Here is a 19,504-nt window from a genome sequence, read left to right on the forward strand (position 1 = left end):
TAGATACCTACTCACTCTGTTACTAGTAATTAGAATTGGGCTGGGGATTTTGAATCATAACAGATTTTTATATTAAGCCAAAAGTTTTATTTTAATGATTATAGTGAAATCATGCTTTAAAGAATAGAATAAACCAACTCACAATGCCCCAAGCTCATAAACTTTGTGGGAATGTAACAGAACACATTTTGTTTTATTAAGCGCTGTAATTTGGGTCATTTATTGCAAATCTCTAGCCTCTAAATAAGTCAAAATAGCAATAAAGTCTCCTCTGTTTTGTTTTGTTTTTATTTTTTACGTTGCTTACTGTGCCCATTATGAAAATGCATCTTTTCCTCTTCTGGATCTTGTTTTGCTTTGCTGTAACCACACCGCCTGAAACAAAGTAAGCTAAAATCAGCCCCATCTCAAAAGTGGTGAATCGTGTCAATTCTACAAGCCTGAAACACAATTGAAACTATCACAACCCTAAACTGATTTTCACACACATAGTATGAAATAACATCAATACTTCTTTTGAATGAATCCTATTCCACCAGACAACAGCCCTCTCTCTCAGCAAATACACTTGCCTAGGATTCCGCTGAGAAGTCTGAAGCCATCCAAACCCCTTTTAACTGCCCTTCACCTACATCATATACCAGACATTTTTTCAGTGTCCTTCCTCTTTAGCTTTTTTTGCCATTTCAGAAGCCACTACAATTTTCAGGATGAACTGCCCATATTATGCAACTGATCCAGTAGCCATCCACCTGCAAGACCTTACTATATTTTTCTCCAAAACACATTTTTTGGAGTCTTTAATTGCTCCACAATCTCTTTTCCACTCAATTTACTATCAAACTCAACACAACTCAGTCTTCCTGGAATGCTTTTTAGTCCATACACCAAACTTTCCTCTCTCCTGTGTTTCTCAGCATCGTACTAATTTGCAATTCTTTTCTCCCAGCTATAATACTGGTAAGAATCTGTTCTAAGATTCACTAATGATATCTTAGCCTCTAAATCCAACAACCCTATCTTATTCTTTACTCATTTCTGATGAAATTAAATCCCTAAAACCTCCTTTTCTCTCTTTTTGCTCATCTCTACATTTATATAGGACATTTCCATGGCTTCTCTGCATGATGGTCTCTTTTTCTCCTATGGCAGTCCCATTCATTTCCATCTATTTAAACAGCACCTTTATCTCTTTGGTTTAATTTCTTTTGAGTGTATACTGTTATTCATGAGATTTCTTTTACAGGAATACTACAATGGTATTTCAAACTCAAACCAGCATATTTCCTTTTTACTTGTTTCAACCATGATCTGCCTTTCTCTTCTTCTGTTAATAGCACCACCACAGCCTGGGCCCCTGAAGATTAAAACCTTATTCTTGTATCCTTCACAACAAATTACTTGCCAAATCCCAAATCCCATAATTAAAATGTCTTTCAGTCCACCTATTCCTTTCCCTTCGCTCTGACACTTCCTAAATTAAGGGTTGGTATTTTTCATCTGGATTACTACAAGTGCCTTTTGATGGTACCTTTGTGTTCTATCCATCACTCCTTTCCCAAATTATGCTAGACAAAGTTGTGGACAAATTACTGTAAACAAGGTTCCTTTTTCTATTGTGTTATTTGTCCCAAATCTTCAATAAAGTTATGAGATAAAGATTTCTAAACAGCTCAGCCACCTTTCCTGTATCATCTCCAACTATCTGCTTATTTAAGTATACTAAACTTTATCATCAAACCCCCAAAACATTTCTCCATGTTTTCAAACCTTTGCATATATGGTTTCCTTTACCTGCAATGTTCTTCCTAGCAATTTCCACTTACCAAAGTCTAGGTAAAGTTTTGCCTTCTTCATGTTTTTTTTTTTTTTTTTTTTTCAATTTTTTCCTGATACACTCAGCTAATGTAATCTTTACCCTTTTTAAATTCAGTACCTTTCTGTACCCCTCACATGGTATGATTCCCATTCTACAGTGCACTGTGGCCTTTTGAGTAGGTTTTTTGGCTCTTTTACCATTAATTTCTTGTATAGTGGCAACTAACACTCATTTATAAATCCCTGCAGAGACTTAGACTGACTTGGCTCAGAGTTGGCACTAACAGTATTTGTCACATTGGGGAATGAATAAATGAAGGAGTGAATGATATTTTGACTGTGTCCACACAATGACAGTTGTCTGGAGAGAGAATATGCTGATGAAAACTGAATTGATATGATACATGATAATATAACATTAAAAAAACTGATTAAAATAAAAATATTTAAATTGATTTTAATGAAACTCTAAGGAAATGATTTGACTACTCATAAGCTCCCACCACAAAACTGAATTTATGAATAAGAAAATTGCCACTTATTTCTGCACTAAGAAAAACCACCATAATGGCCGATTGACAAAGGTGGATGAAAACTACTTTAAATGAAGTGTCCAAAAGATATATACTAAAGGTGACCATTTCTTAATTACAGATTCTAGAATTTTCATTTAAATATTTGTATATTTTGATATAAAATGAAAACCTGTTTTACTCTGTCAACATTCCTAATATGTAATTACATGTATAATACAAAAAAATAGATAATGCCATCGAACCTTCTGCCATTTTTTGGCAGAATTACAGTTATCTTCACTTTTTCATTTTAAGTAACTGGTGGCTTATTAGTAAACTACAGCAAGTAAATTTTTGAGTGTACTTCAAGTAATATACTTAATAATAATTGTACTAATGAGTGAGCTAAAACACAATAAGGATCTTGTGCCTTTTAAAATTTTATTCACAACACTTAGAATTTGTCATTCAAGAGCCTTTAAGACATCTTGAGTTACCTCATCACAGTGAAATAGAAAGAAAAAAACCGAATAAATCAAATCATACTGAATTGTATATGATCTATTAGAGCTGAAATCCAAGTTAATACACTGTTCATACTTTTACTAAATACTGTTTTATCATTTCAGTCTTTAATGTATGTGCTTCTAAAGAAACAGTTATTGATGCTATTTTACCAATGTTCTAAATACAATTATGTGAAATCTTCCTGAGGTTTACATCATTTAAATAATACTGAGCAAACATTATGTTAGAGGAATTCTAAGGAGACCTAAGAGGTATACAAGTTCTATGGTTTACCTTAGAACATAAACATCCATTTCACCTTCCTTCTGTTCTCTTACTTTTTAAAAATTGTTTTCAAAATTGTTTCCTGAAATAGCCTTTATCATTAAATAAGCTTCAAATTTAAATTGCATGTAAATTCTTCATATGAAGATGGAAATAAAACTTTGGCTCATCTAAAAAATGATTTGGGAATACCTTGGTGAGGAATGGTTAACATTTTATTACCTAAGGTGAGAATCATGAGGGCAATAGAAAGGAGATATTTTTGACTATGGCTATCTCTGGAGCTCTATAACATATACGGCTGCATGTCACATTAACATATAAAATTAAGTTCTGAAACCCCCCAAAGCATCATTACAACAAGCCTCAACAAAATACAGCAAGTAAAAGTGCAGCTGGCAGAGACTGGCACTCAAGCTGCAGTTCAGCATTACTAACAAAGCATTTCAAGAAACCTGTTCAATATCATCTTCTGTACCTGTTCCAGATGCATAATTTTAACTAATCAGACAAACAATAAATATGCCATTCTGTATATAAATTATGCCTCCTACTTTCTGGAATCAATTTTTTTTTTCCTAAATGGAGAAGAATCAGTTTTTCATTTGCTTCATATTACAATTTTAATGCGCTTTGAAATTATTGTACTAAAATATCTGCAATGTTTGTATTTAGAGGGATCTTCTAATCATTTATACTCATTTTCTACTGGAAAACAATAATGGTTTCTTTTTTAATAACAGAGTTGGACATGAGACACTATATAATATATAGGCATAACTCATATTCCTTTATTAATAATATTTAATAAAGGCCCTAGAGAGAAGTTAAATGTATAAATATAATAATGGCCTTATGGGTAATTTGGGAGAAATTTATCCATTTTTCCCATGATATCGCAATAATTTGGGTAACACATGCTTGATAATATTAATGTTGATGTTAAAAACTTGACCCAGCCATAGCATCTAAATCTGGTTATTTGAAATTTCTGTAATTAGTGAAATATTTTAAACAATAATCTTTATGTATGTACAGATTTTACCATGAATAACTTAGTTTTGGGGTGTAAATTTAGGGCTTGATAATAAATTTGCAGTATTAATGTCAAGCTCTCTAGAGAAGCAAATGATGCACAGAATCAGTAATTTAAAAAATGGCACTCTTGTGGCTAATGAGGAAAGATGAGTGAAAGTAATAGCCAAAAGTGAGTGTCCCTTTATTTTCCAGATTGTTTTAAAAATGATTTCCCTGTACTCCAAAGCAAAAATATTTAATAGGCAAAAAATTGCAAGAAACATTAGTGTCCATGTATTTTTGTTTATGGAAAATATTCATTGCAATTTCAGACTTTTTCAAAACCACATTTCTCAATATATGCACACATTGTCCTGACATAATAATGACCACCAATCTCTGAATAATGTTGTGTTTTAAAAAATCTTATTGCTGGAATCCTGAAAATAATTAGTTACAACTTTTTGGGAAATACTTTGACGTTTTCATTTCAGGATTCTCTCCAGCTGAACAAGGGTGGTTTTAATAAAAGGTCAGCTAATGGCAGCAGATACCTGAAATTATCAAATTACAACCCAGAACCCATGAATCTTGAAGACGATTGTATAAAAATGTAGCTTATGAGGGGTGACAATGGGATTGGGAAAGCCATAAGGACCACACTCCCCTTTGTCTAGTTTATGGATGGATGAGTAGAAAAATAGGGGAAACAAACAAACAAACAAACAGACAAAGGCACCCAGTGTTCTTTTTTACTTTAATTGCTCTTTTTCACTTCAACTATTATTCTTGCTATTTTTGTGTGTGTCGTAATGAAGGTGTCAGGGATTGATTTTGGTGATGAATGTACAACTATGTAATGATACTGTGAACAATCGAATGTATGATTTGTTTTGTATAACTGTATGGTATGTGAATATATCTCAATAAAATGAATATAAAAAAAGAAGATATACAAATGGCCAATAAAAATACACACACACAAAAAAAGCTTATCTAGAAAGTGTCAGTATTCAGATTGTTCTTAAACTTCTTGTTTTTGATATTGTATGCCAGAAAATATTGGAGATATTTTATAGATTTTTGAAGTCAAATGTTGTATACCCCAAATGTTTTACTCCGGTGAGTTTTAACCAAAGAAAACAAATCTACAGTTACGGAATACCTCAGATAATACATCAGCTATGTATCCTTCTTGAGTGCCGAAAGATGTAACACAGTAAAGCAACAGGTGAATAAAAATAATGCTTGAGAATTGAGACATTCTGGAATAAATAGCTTGGTCAAAAGCATAAAGCAGTGAAAAAATTAAGGCTAAATATTTATTGAAATGTTAAAATATTGAATGCAAACTAACTGCTCATTATGTCAACAGAACTCTGAAAGTGAGTGGATTAAAATAAAGCCTCCTAATTTAATATTAGATTTGAGGATGTCAAGAGAACTATTTTATTTTTTTACAGTTTTTTGAGGTATAATTGACATACAATAAACTGACCATGATTAAAGTGTGGAAAATGACATCTAAACACAACGTTGAAATTATCAAAAAAAAAAAAAGGTCAGCTAAACACAGCCTCATGAAATAAAGAAGCAGGAATTGCCATGGTAAATAATGGCTATTATGAACATTAGGCTACCAGTATCAGACAACACTTGAAAACAGATGGAGTTTTTTTTTTTGTTTTTTTTTTTTTTAACGGGATGTTTTCCAATAAAAAGTAAAGGAATATACAGGAAAATGGGACTTCAGGATTTTAGGTTGTATTTGGAGCAGGGCCTTGAGATTCTCATCCATGGTTTTTTCATTTATAATGCTAGTATCCTACAGAAGGACTTAGATGAAAACACAAATGACCAATTATGATTTATTGAAAATTCTGAGACATACTTCCCAAGGGATATGTGCTCCTATACTTAGAAACATGCTCTCATTGGATCTGGGACTGCTGCAATGACTGTACCCTACAAAGTGAGCTAGGTTCCTGTCTCATTCTATCAAGGATGCTAAACATTCTAAGATTAATATCAATATGAAAGGCTAAATTATTTCTTAATTTATGCCTTACATATTATCTTCTATTTCCATACTCTAAAGGACAAAGATGAAAAACAAAACAAAACAAAACAAAAACACCAAAAAACTTAGATTAACACCTTCCTAAACAGTGTAGTGCAAATATATCGGTAAGTTTCCCATCAATGAACTCTTAAATTCTTTTAAGAATTAGCTATAAGACCTAAACAATTACAAATACTTCAAAAATCTCAATGATGAATTATAGAATATTCTCAATGTTGAGTTACATTTTAATTGGCTTAGAATTCTGATAAAACAACAAACTCCATAATGTATAATATGTGAGGATTATATCCATTCTGATTTCAACAAACTTCGCTTTAATGTTAAAGCAATTAATTTCCTATTAATTTTTCAACTATCTCATGGATGCCAACAATGGATTTTTCAATCAGAGAAGGCCCATTTATTATCTCCTAAAGTCTGAGTTTCCACAGGTTTTTAAAGGGGGGGGAGGGGGTTGGAGCAGTTCATTGTTATGTCTTACATAGCAAGCTTTTGATTAGAATTTAATACTCTATAGACATTGCAGATAACCCTCACAATTGCCATTTCACTTGAACTGGGGACCTAAAATTGTTACAAAGGAGTGCTGTTACTCTCTTCTTCTCCCTACATTCCTGCCTTTATGAAGGGGAAGAGTTCTTCTACATACCTCCCCTGCAGAAATCATGTAAAGATGAATGAGGTATTCTGTAAATTTTTGTGAAAATAAAAATTTGCTTACATCAAATTTCAAGAAACCTGTAATTAATATAGAGAAAAAACATTTTATGAAATAATGTAATGAGCCATGTTTCAAAATAATTTCTGAACCTTTTGGCCAGAGAAATTTTGGGGGCTTTGTTTTGTTTTGTTTCGTTTTGAACCTATTATAAGAGAAGCTAGAGCTTATCTATGTGTCTGAATTTAAAATACATTAAAAAATTAAAAATGAGTTTCTAGCAAATGCAGTTGATGATAAAGATCATAGAATAGATAAAAGACCAAAACAAAATAGAGAATTAACATCTCTATTTTCAGAATACTGGACTCTTTTTCCTACTACCCTTAGAGGAAGTAGTAAAAGCTAGTAAATGGAAAGCATGAAAATTAGTAAATGAAAAAAACAGTCAGATATATGTTTGAATTTAAGAAATACAAGAAAAGGTTACTTTAGGACTATGGGATATTTCAGAAGGACTTATAATAAATATGTTTTATGTATATATATTTATACATAGGTTCTGTGAGCATATACACAAATGAATACCAAGGGAGAAATGGTAACATCATTTAGAAATTACATACATCAATATCTCATTTACATTAAAGGCAACCAATTCAACACAGCATGTTTTGAAAATATATATATATATTTAGTATGTATTATATTTATATATATTTGGAGGGAAATAATGATTAGAATCTCAAGTCAAATAGTAATTGCAAGAATGCAAAGACCACCAATAAAAGATACCTCTGATAAAAATGTGGGCAGTCATAGGGGTAGACTGTCTAAAAATTCTAGGCATCTTTCAGAAGTATTATTCAGAATATTACAGAATATGACTTCACTCACAGGGTAGATTTCAGTCAAATCAGGGAGAATGGCTGACATATCAACATTTTATTTATGTTTATGGATGTCACAACAGATTGGGAAAATAGAGTGATGAAAATAATTTGAGATCAAAGGTGGAAACATGTGATTACTAGTTTCATTTTATAAATGGCACATCATGCATTTGAAAAATAACGGAGCATGGTTTCCCGGTGGGAAAGCTAACAGGGTAAAACTCAGAACCTCATAGACTTTCAGAATCTTTAAGATAGTTGAATTGAAAAACAAAGGATCTAAGCCACTTGTCTTCAAATATGTTCTTCAAAACCCTAAATTTCCACAAAGCATCTCAATGGCTTTCTAAAATATAGTGTATTCACAGTGGACAAGTTTAATGTTAATGCTTTCTGTAAACATTCAGGTCAAAACCAACTACACATATATGCATGAATGGGCTTTCAAGAAATGAAAAACCATGAAATTCTAAAACCTCAACAGGTCTAAAAACCTTTGCTGTGCAATTGCAGATGTATCTGTTCAGAGTGTTCTTTGAAAATTATTCACGTGCTAATTGACAAATGCTGGTATAGTTATACATACAGAATTAGGTGACAAGAGTTCAGATGTCTCAGTCTTTTACTGGCTCTCCTATGGAAATAATTATTCTCAGCCTTAATTCTCCTCAACACCTTAATCTAAACAAATGCTATCTTTATGTGACATCTCATACTAACTACAAATTATAAAACAGAAGTTCAGAAAATATAGTAGTAAGAACATTTTTAGCTTTCATTCTTCCCCAGTAATTATTTTGGACAACTTTCTCTCTTTCTGTCTAATGTGCATAAGCCCAATTAAAGTGTGTATTTTATTTATTTTTGTTTTGTTTTGTTTTCATAAGAATGCATTAAAGAAAAATTGGCCCTTCCATAAATCTTTCCATAAAGGCTGTTAGCATTTTATTGCACATTCTTGGCTCAATCATTATTAGTTTGATTTCTTGCATACATACAAACAAAATTACATATGCACACACACAAAAGCATATTCACTGCCACCACAACTCTTAACATTATTTGGAAAAAATATTAGGAAAAGTTTTACCTTAGATTTCCTGGTTTTGTGTGTGTGCATGTGTGTGTGTATTTAAAAGGAAGCTTTCTGTTCTTCCACTCTTCCTTCTTTCTTTTATTGGATTATTTCATAAATCCACTCAAAGCAACTACACAGTAGGGAAAAATACTATTTTGAAATCCAGAATTTTTAATGCAGCTGAAGTTCATTTTTGCCAATGCTTTTTAAGTCAAAGGCTCAGAAATGATCACACTCACATTGAAGTATCCATGAGATTCAGCTCAAGGTAGGCAAGACTGTCAATCTTTTTTTGCAAGACATAAATCCTGCCTATTCTGCTTCAGTGATAATTTATCTCTTATGAAAATTATAGTGAAGACTGAAGTAGAATGTGTAATTAAGCTACCATTCTTTAATTTTTCACAGTGTAGTAAAAAATCACAGTGAAAAGCTATTTAAGTTATACTTTACCCCTTTCCAGATTCCAGATTTTATGTGGTTTGTCTCTGGAAGTACACATGCATAAAAATTTCCTGAGTATGTTAAATATGTTAAATAATTTGGAATAAATCTGTACTTTTCATATTAACTTCAAAACTTTTTCCAAATACACAAATTTTAAAAGATTGAGGAAAAGATATCTGCATTATATCAAATTGTTCTTATTTACTTTTTCTTGTTCTCAGATATTTGAAATCCGTTCCACCATATCTCACATGTACACACTGCACACACGCTTACACACACAATTTTTGAGTCAATAAAAATTAATTTATACCTAGAGAATACAAGTAACATTTAAAAATTCCCTGAGGAAACCCATAATTCTCTTTAATGCATTTCAGAATATCTCTTCTTGGCAAATTTTGACTACAAATAGCCACTCGATAGGAGAGTACAGAAATTTTGACCTCTTAATTTAGAAAGAAACAATTTGTAGTATTTTATTTTTTTCCAAAGTAGCTCAATATTGGTTATGAGTCATCCTAAAGATGTGAATAGAATTTTCTGTTCTTATGTCCCAGTCTACAGTTTTATAGCTATAACCCAGATAAATATTCAGAATTTGCTTTTGTAAAAATGAAGATTATCCCATTTAGACACTGATCCCAAAAATGCACATTTTTACATTACTTGTTTCAAAGTAGGATTATCACTTCTGATATCTGAAATATTCACACTTAATATAATTCAGTCAACCATTTAAAATCACATGTGGCTTTGTGCTCCAATGCCGCATGTTTCCAAGATGATTATGAGACAACAGAGGATCCCGATTATGTTATGGTCATTCCATGGTTCTGGGAAACAGAAAAGGTGAGTTCCTCTTGACAGAAGTAGCATTCTACTTCCATGTATGATATGATTTTTACTTAATGGAACAACAAAAACAGCGACATGCTAAATGTTAAATGTAGAACAGATGCTACAATCTTACAACTTCCTAGTTTACATCAGAACCAAGGTAAAAACCTTGGAAAGGATGTAGGAATGCTTGATGTAGGGATGATGTGCTGTATGTTTATTTGGTTAGAAATAATGCACCATGAAATCACTTATTATGATTCATCTTTGGGAACTAGTTTAATTCTAGTCTTCCACCTGTTAAGGTGTAACTGGCATGCTAACTGTTAAAATGTACACAATGGAAAAAGAAAAGGGATGCCGACGGGAATACATATAGGTGGGACATCACATAGGAGTGAAAGCGGGAGGGAACACTAACCATATTAGGCTTGGATGGGCAACAGCGCACAGGGAAGAAGCCCTCCCACAGCCACATTCGCAGCAGCTGAAAAGCAAACAAGAGAGCCCAAGATAAGGAAGAGATCCCACTCCCTCAAACAGCACATAGACACTGAAATTAGTCAGGTGTCTGCTTTGCGTTTCAAAAGCAAAAGGCCTTAAATGCATATGATTACATCCTTCCACAATGCCTTTCAAATTAGTAAGCATTTCATGGATTTAAGAAATACAGGGCTGTAGTAAAGTTATTTTTACTTTACTTAAAGTCATGCTTCAGTTGGAAATACAAGGAGCCAATGCATTCGATCATGCATTATTATAGACATACAAATAACGAAGTCCATTTAAATATATCTTTCCTCAGAAATTTCCTCAAAAATTTACATTTGGAAGACATTTTAAATAGCTCTTTAAATACATGTTTGTATATAGCCTACAAATTTAGGAGGGAGAATAATGTATAGCCCATGAGTCCCACTGATTTTTATTATACCAGTGGTATTATTTCTCATAGCCTGTTGAAAATATTATGCTTAAGTCCCTTCTCTGATCACTTAGGGAAGACTACCAATTTAAATTTGCATTTTCAGATTTAAAAAATGTATCTCCAAATACATATTTGCAGAGCTATTACAAATGTGGAAAAAAAAACTGTATATAATACATGCATTTTTCTAGCTAGCCCAACATTCAAGATTCTTTTAAATTTTTAACATAATTCATAGTAAAAATTCAGGATATACAGAGTAAATTCTTTAACAAAATGCACTTTATTGATAGTAACCATGTAAACTGATGTCAGACTATAACATGGAAGTTATTTTGTGCTTCAATGCATTCACTTTCAAGTAATTTTATGAATAGCATTTATAGTTTTTTCAAGAGAACTTTGGAATGAGTTAGGTAATGATATCACATACCAGCAGGCCTAGAACTTTGTCTAAAATGTTTTATTTTGAACTTTAATTAGTTGAAATGTATCTATTCTATTTTGTATCAAAACAGAAGAAAATAAAATACAAAACATCTAGTAAATTTGCAAATGTTAATGAAGACAGGCCCGTATTTCCAAATCAAATCAAATGACACTTTTTCAAAGGAAAAGTGGGCACTATTCCATTTTTTATTGCATTATTGATGATGTTTTAATTTTTAGTACTGCAAAGTGCCTAAGGATTTGATTGTCACTAAAATAGGATCCTAGTGAAGAAGATAGCTACTATAATATTTATTTATGTTTTGACTTTATTACAATATAGTATAAAGAATATGCTAAATAATTCTTCTCATCATAGAGATATTGAAAGTCAAATAACAATCTATCAAATACTGGAATTATCTAATACTGGCAAAACATCTATACAATTACTATGACAAGTCTTGATACATTTCTTCATAATTATATTTATTTAATTACTGAAATCTTATATGTTAATTTTCCTCCTTCTGTCTTATCTCAGCACTGAGACACAAACTATGGCCTGGCCCTCAAGTCACATCCAGCTCACCACTTTTATTGTAAATACAGTTTTATTAGAACGCAGCCACATTCATTATTTAACGCCTATGGCTTCTTTAATACCATCATGGCAGACGTGACAGAGTGAATGGGCTGCAAAGTCCGAAACATTTACCATCTCATCCTTCATAGAACATTTGCCATCCCCCTTGATTAGACTTAGTTTCCTGAGATGAAGGATGATTCCTTGGATCTTTCTTTTTTCCTTCATAGTTTAAACAGAGTAAATAACATTTATAAGCAACCAATGCTTGTTATTTTAATTGGTACTAACAGCACAATTAGCTAGAATTACTGAAAGATACTAATGTGGAAAGATTGCATATATGTGATTTCAAACAGCACAGATCCAACTCAATAAATAATAAATAAATAATTATTGGTTATTGACAAGATCATCCTATTGTTTTTGAGTGTAGAAAAAAGATAATGCCATCTCCTAATAAACAGTTTTCTTTCCAGCTGACATACAGATTCATATAGAATTGTGCACTGGGATGGACCATTACCAAAAAGGATTTGTATAATATTTGGTTAGTGTTCTAATACTCAAAAACACACTATTGATTCTGAAAATAAGAAGAAGATTTCATTCAGATCTCTTGATTTAAAAAATTATAATAGTCTTTCTATCTTATGATTAGTACACACAAACACACAATTCACTATACCACCAAATCCACAATCTTAGTTCAGGAGTAAATAAATCACCTTGCCTACTGTTGGAATTCTAATTAATAGTTTCAATAAAGTATAATAAAAAAATCCCCAAACCCTGTAATTCAAATATTTGTACTTCTACTTTTTTTCTGACCCCATGTTTTCTATGTTTTATTGATATTTCCTTTGACTTGTTTTAAGATGGAAAAAGAGTGTATTACATTGGGTAAGTTACTTAACTTCTTTCTATAGAAATAAAGTGAGAGACTATCTATTTACACATATTTTTCACTTAGATCAGTGTGTGGAGCATCAGATGTTTTGGGAAAAACATGGAAACAATATCATAATCAAAGCGTTAGAATAGATTATCATCGCAAAGGGAATTGATTTTTTTAATGATCCATATACCATTATCATATTAAATATTTCCATTAATAATATAATTAAATAATTAAATTCAGATCAATTCATGTAAATACAGAAAGGCCAATGTAATTTTTAGAAATCATTTACAAATGTTCTAAGGAAATAGCCATCAGAACATACCTAATAACTTGAGTTATTAAAGAATTAAAAACTGACATTACTTTCTATTAATATCTGAAGGAGAATAGTAAGCCTCCCAATAACTCTTTTTAAGTAAACACCTCAGAACCAGATAGTATAAGGAGATACAGGTTGAAAATGCTTACAAGCTTCAGAGACCATTTAGAAATAGAAACCCAAATGCGCTAGAAATAGCAACCAATCTAATTTCTGTGAGCTGCAGTGCAACACAGGGTACATCTGCATTCCCATCAATTTTTAGCACCTGGAATTCTGTAAGTAACTGTGTGCAGCTGTGAGAAGATTGTTATTATCCAAATTTAAAATAGGTTAGCCCTTTTAAGTTTATAATAATAATAAAAAAATCTGTTGGTCTTTGTTTTAACAAGATATTTCAACTTGTCCTTCAGAAGATTAAAATATGGTAACAGAAGCTTTCCAGACTGAAAGGAGATTCAAATGAAATTACTTTAGCCAGGCCTTACAGAGTTAATCAATATATGCATGAAGTGTGTCAATGTAAGTACTATAACCTCCCTCCTAGGAAGCAAGGTGATTATACCTCTAGGGAAGAAATTCTCATCAAAGATACTAGATCAGAGAAAAAAGACTGAAGGCTGTGGATAAACGATGACTTAATTTCTTAAACAAGAGATCATATAAATTGATAAGAAAAGCACTAAGATCCCAAAAGATAAATGAGAGAAAGTCCAGAAGAGTAATTTCACAAAAGAAGTACTTTAATTAGAAAAGTCAGATGTAGAAAATATTTTCACTTTACCTAATAAACAAAATCAAGCAAACAAAAAACATTAATTGAAAGGCTTCGTCATCACCCCATTTTATATCTGAAAAAAAAAAAAAAAGCCAAATGGAGAGTGCTGGAGAAAACAGAGAGGAACTCGTGCTTTCATAGATGGAGGATGACACTAAAAAGTGGTACTGATCCTTTAGTAAAAAACTGCTAAACCTATGACAGAACAATACAAATGTTCCCAGCCTTTGACACCATTGTCTAGCAAAATAGTTAAAAGCCTGGGGTTTCTAGAAATACTGGGAACAGTCCTGGATGTATTCATTACTAGCTTTATAACTTTGGGCAAATTGCTCATTGATGTAATTAAGAGAATAATAAAAACCATACCACATATAGGTACAGGAATGATTTTGATAATGTATGTAAAGCTTCTGAGCATTCTAGGCTCACACTCTAAAATTTTTAAACTGAAATTATTATAATAATATGGTGTTAGGGCATAAAGTGAGGTGCGACTAATATGCACGAAGCTGTTTATTGTGCCATAATTTATAAAAGACCTAGATTTTAAAGAAACTAAATGTTCAATAAAATATTGTACAGGAAACAAAACTCTAAGAGCTGTTGCTATATTGCAGTGTTACGTTAATTAGCATTATGGGAAGTTTTAGTTTTCTCTGGCTTTACGTTTTTTTGTGAACTTTTTTGCATTTCAGTTTTTAATTCTAAGGAAATTAAAGAATTAAAACATTTCAATTATGATGTTTATGTAAAGCAGTATATTGTCATTCAAAATTCCTCAGTTTAAAAATGATACAAAGAATTTAAATGTGTAACAAAAATTAACAATGAAAGAATCTGGGGAAATTGTTCACCTTTAATTTACATTGAAAGTGTGAACTGTGTATTTCTTAAAATATCTCATAATACAGTCCTTTTACTGATTATCTCATTAAGCAATCCTGTGTCTTAGTTCACTGCCACTCTTTTAAGATTTATAACGGATTTCCTGATGAAGCCAGGCTAAAATTCTTCAGAAATATTTTGCAAAAATTGGGAAAGGGATAAAAAGTGTAAAGATAACATATACGGTCCCCAAATTCTACTATTCATCCATACTTCTAACACAAAGGTTTACAATTATTCCACCCTACAAAAGGAGGTAATGCTCACTGGTTAGAACAAGATTTTAATTTGTTTTTTTCTCTCTTTTTCCTTTTTTTCCTACAATATATCCTGGGATTTGAATGTGCAATCCAATCACTATACTCAAGTGCTAATCTCAGCAAAATGATAGGAGATATTTATCTTCAGTAAGTTTTTTTAATCTTCATTTACAGTTTTCCTCTTCCTTCTCCCTTTATAGATTCTTACCCCTCACCAATGATTATCAGTCTCTATATTTATTACCACTAGGACCCTCTACAAAAAAATGTCCAATCTCTGCACAAGTCCCCTGCAGTTGAGTTTTGAGGCATCTCTTAGACTAAGTGGATCTCTTAGTCTTAACCAATCAATTTCTATGCCTGCTACACCCATATATTGCTTTCTCCTTGTGATTCCTGTTTCAAACCTGAAACAATACTCATCTTAGAACTGTGTGAGTCCTGTGTCTCAGAGAGGGAAAATGGCTTTCCCGAGATCACACTGATAATAAGTAGTGGAGATAACATGTAAAATGAGGACACCAGTTACTGGCCCATAATTGTACCAGAAACACAACTTCTCATTCCATATCATTCAGCTCATTTTACTCCCCACCCTTCCCTTCGCCTCACCCCTTCTATAACCCCCTATATTTTCTCAACCCCTACCCACAATGCAAAATGTAATAAGTCTTCATGGGGAACATTGTTATGGACCTTTCTTCACTCACAGCTTGTTAACAGGTTAAAAAGTTAGGTTAAACAGTCATAAATTAAATACAACACTTAAACCACTTTTATTTAAGTATAACCCTTCCTGTAACAAAAGAAATACCAACTTTTGTTTTAAAACATTAAGAGCTGGATAACATAAAAAACTCAGGGACCCAAAACCCTGCTATATTATTCACTGCATGTTTAAAATAGATTAGATCATATAAATGACTGAAGTAAATCTTAAGTAAAATTATATACATTTCAAGGATTTCTAAAGTAAAAACAAAACCCCAAACTCTACAAATCTTTGTTCCATGTAAAGCCGTCCCTTTGTCTAATGGACAAAATCATAAAACAAAAAACAAAACTAATTCATTTTAATTCAGGGATCAGAAACCTTCCTTATATTTCTTACTCTGAAAGCTACAATGAAGACTTAGGAATATCAAACTAAAGGAAAGCAAAAAGAAAACTTGAGGTGAGATATATTTAGACTATACTTCGATTGTTTTTGTTTTTTTCCAAGTTACGCTTTAATGATGAGTCACTGTATTTCTTTCAGTCATGCTAATGGGTCAGAGATCATTATAAAACACTGGGCTCTTTTTCCATGAATGGCAAAAGGTAAAGGCATTGATGCAACTAGCAAATGTTATTGAACATGTTTGATACATAATTTGTTTATCCTACTACATCTTTAAACTCAAAATAAATTTGGCTAAATAACTATTTTTTGGAAACTTTTCTCTTTTCTGTAGTAACAAACACAATCATTCCCATTATTGACAAACATTTACTGAGAATCTATGTGTTATACTTCAAAAATAAAGAGATTACATAACAACAATTTTCTACCCATACATATTACAATGGTGACAACTCTGGCTGCAGATTGGAATCAACTGGGCAGCTTTTTAAAAAATACCAATGCCCAGTACTTACCCCAGAACAATTAAATCAGAACATTTTGATTGTGGAACCCATTACTTTTCAAAGGTCATTAGCTGATTCTTAAATATCCTCTAGGATGAGAACCACTGAACAGTAGGTACTCAATAAATACTGGTTGCAATGACATATCTTATACTAGTCTTAGGGGAATTTACTTAATGAATTAAAGAGGGAAAGCTTTGTTAATTAGCATATTAATGTCTGCATGTTAATAAAAACTTCTAAAGTGCCCTAAGGTACTCACAAACAATTTGTTTTTTGGTAAGTACTCTAAATAATTCCCCTGCAATCTTGTTTACAATGTTAATTTATATTATCTGCAAATGAAGAATAGTTTTGCTAAGTAATTGTAAATTTCATCCAAGCATCTATCTATTTAAACCAAGAGTTTTTTTCCTAACATTTATCATTACAGATTTCTTTTAATTGCAGTTTTAATGCTTAGCAACACACTTGTTTGTACTTCTATATTTCAATACTAGCTACTTAAATTTTCTAGGAGTCATGATTTCACACAAAATCACTCAACAAAACTGTAATATCCTCTTTATTTGGCTTCCTCATTTTTCCTTTTTGAGATTTTGTCCATAGACATATAAATTTATGTGTAAGCAAAGCTCAGTTTTCTCCACAGACTTGTCAGAAAAGATTTCCAGAAGTGTTGACTATTTTGATGTCAAGGAATTTTCTCTTTTACATACTACTAAGCTAGAGCAAATTAAAGTTTTATATATATATAAACATACACACACATATACACGCATATATGTATATATGCATATATATACATTTAATTTTTATGCATTTAATTTAATAAACTGGTGCTTATTCCAATAAGAAAATTAAAGTATGAATGGTTTCTTCTTTGTTTACCCCATAAATACCTTACAATACCATGGAATGTCCAGATGTGATGCCAGAGGCAACAACAATAAATTGGAAAGAGATACCTCTACTCACAAGAATTCTTACCTTTGTATCTTGATAAACAAAACCACCGTCACAACGAGACCACCACTACCATCACCAACACTACCATCACCACAACCACTTTCACTATTACCTGTACAACCAAAACTAAAAGCTAAAAACTAATATAAGTAAAGGTATAAAGAAAAGTTTATTTTTATCTTAGGCAGGAGTACCATCAGATAAAAAAAAACACACATAGAAATTTTTGACTTCTTGGAAACCCCTTCTGAAATTTTGAAAGGATGATTTCACTAAATTCACTGTAGAGCAGGTACACTTTTTTAGAATGCTCCAATAATGCCTTGTTTATCATGTCTACCAATCTGAATGAGTTACAGTATTTCCCTACTAACATACTGTATGTGAGTGACTTGGGTACTTGAAAGTCTCTTACTCTAATATTTGTGGAAAATTAGGAAAAAGAGTGGGAAAAAGTAGGAAGGTGTGTTTTAAAAAATTTTTACATGCCTGATCAGTGACTCAGAAAATGGAAAAATAATAATTATATGCATAACATAAGCCACAGTTCCATTTGAAATTGCCATGATAATAAACTAGATTAAACACAATCATGTACTGTAAAAATATATTCTAGAAAGAAAGTCTTGAGTGTGTGTGTTTGAAAATTATCTTCCTCAGTTGCAGATGAGGAAACTCAGGCAATGAGGCAGAAAGGCGAGAAGGTACAGAGGCAGAGGTTGTGAAGACTGGTGGAATAGATTAAGACATAACAACAAACTGAACATGTCATGTGCATTCATGACCACATGTCTTTCCCACCAATTCTGGTAAAGTCTTCATTCTACAAATTCCAGCTGAAATCTACAGTTTCTGTAACAAAATTTCTATACTCATTCAGGTAGAGATATTCGTATCGTCTACTCTCACAGCAATTCATTCTCAGTTTGTTCCCAATACAACGCTAACTGTGTTACATTGAAATTTTCTTGTTGCCTGACTGGCTCCTTGTTAGACTGTCCACTCCTTGAAAGCAGGATGCATGTCTTAGCTATCTCATTATCCTCGAAGGGTCAAACTCTATAGAAAAGGAAATTCTACAGGTCATGAAGTTGAGATAAATCAACTTTAATGACCATAATAAAAGAGATTACAGAGACATGATACATCAAGAACTTTTGCAAAGGCTTGCTAGTATATTTTGAATAGGAAAATCAGATTGTTTAAGCTTTTTGTATATAATTTTAATTTCTTTTTTCATTACTCAAATTATTTTAATTTCAGTACTGTATTGTTATACTGCTTGTATGTATACATATGTGTGTGTGTGTGTCTGCATGCATTTTTCCAAGCTGTATAATCCATTATTAAACATAAGCTATAATTTAGATTATGGTCAATAAAATACTAATGCCATTTAAAAAATTTGTTCTACATATTCCTATTAGGTACATATGGTGTTCAGTTATATTTTTTTAAGACAAAACAATTTATTGAATAAGCATGAAATCAGGATGTGCTAAATCACAGGCAATCTTCCAAAGTACAAGAATAGAATGAAATAAACAGCATTTATAGCCAAGCAGACAGAGCACCTTGCATGCATTTAAAAGGACTTTGGCACCATTTGCATAGTTCATGCTAAATTCACCTGGTAATGGGGGCAAGTCTTTGCTAATCACCTCTATCCA

At 31.9% G+C, this 19,504-nt stretch overlaps 1 protein-coding gene across 6 annotated transcripts in view; it reads right to left on the reverse strand.

The window, feature by feature from the left end:
• EPHA5 (EPH receptor A5) overlaps positions 1–19,504 on the reverse strand; it is a 402,903-nt gene that overhangs the window by 52,166 nt on the left and 331,233 nt on the right. For 3 of the 6 annotated variants that reach the window (XM_037829889.1, XM_037829893.1, XM_037829892.1), the window contains 2 exons: positions 10,566–10,631; positions 308–375 (listed from right to left, as the gene is read on the reverse strand). In XM_037829889.1, the coding sequence (XP_037685817.1) occupies positions 308–375; positions 10,566–10,631 (134 nt within the window). The remainder of the gene's footprint in view (positions 1–307; positions 376–10,565; positions 10,632–19,504) is intronic. The other 3 variants (XM_037829891.1, XM_037829895.1, XM_037829894.1) reach the window with 1 other exon arrangement.

The sequence above is a fragment of the Choloepus didactylus genome, chromosome 3, assembly GCF_015220235.1.
Source record: "Choloepus didactylus isolate mChoDid1 chromosome 3, mChoDid1.pri, whole genome shotgun sequence".
NCBI classification, from domain to species: domain Eukaryota; kingdom Metazoa; phylum Chordata; class Mammalia; order Pilosa; family Megalonychidae; genus Choloepus; species Choloepus didactylus.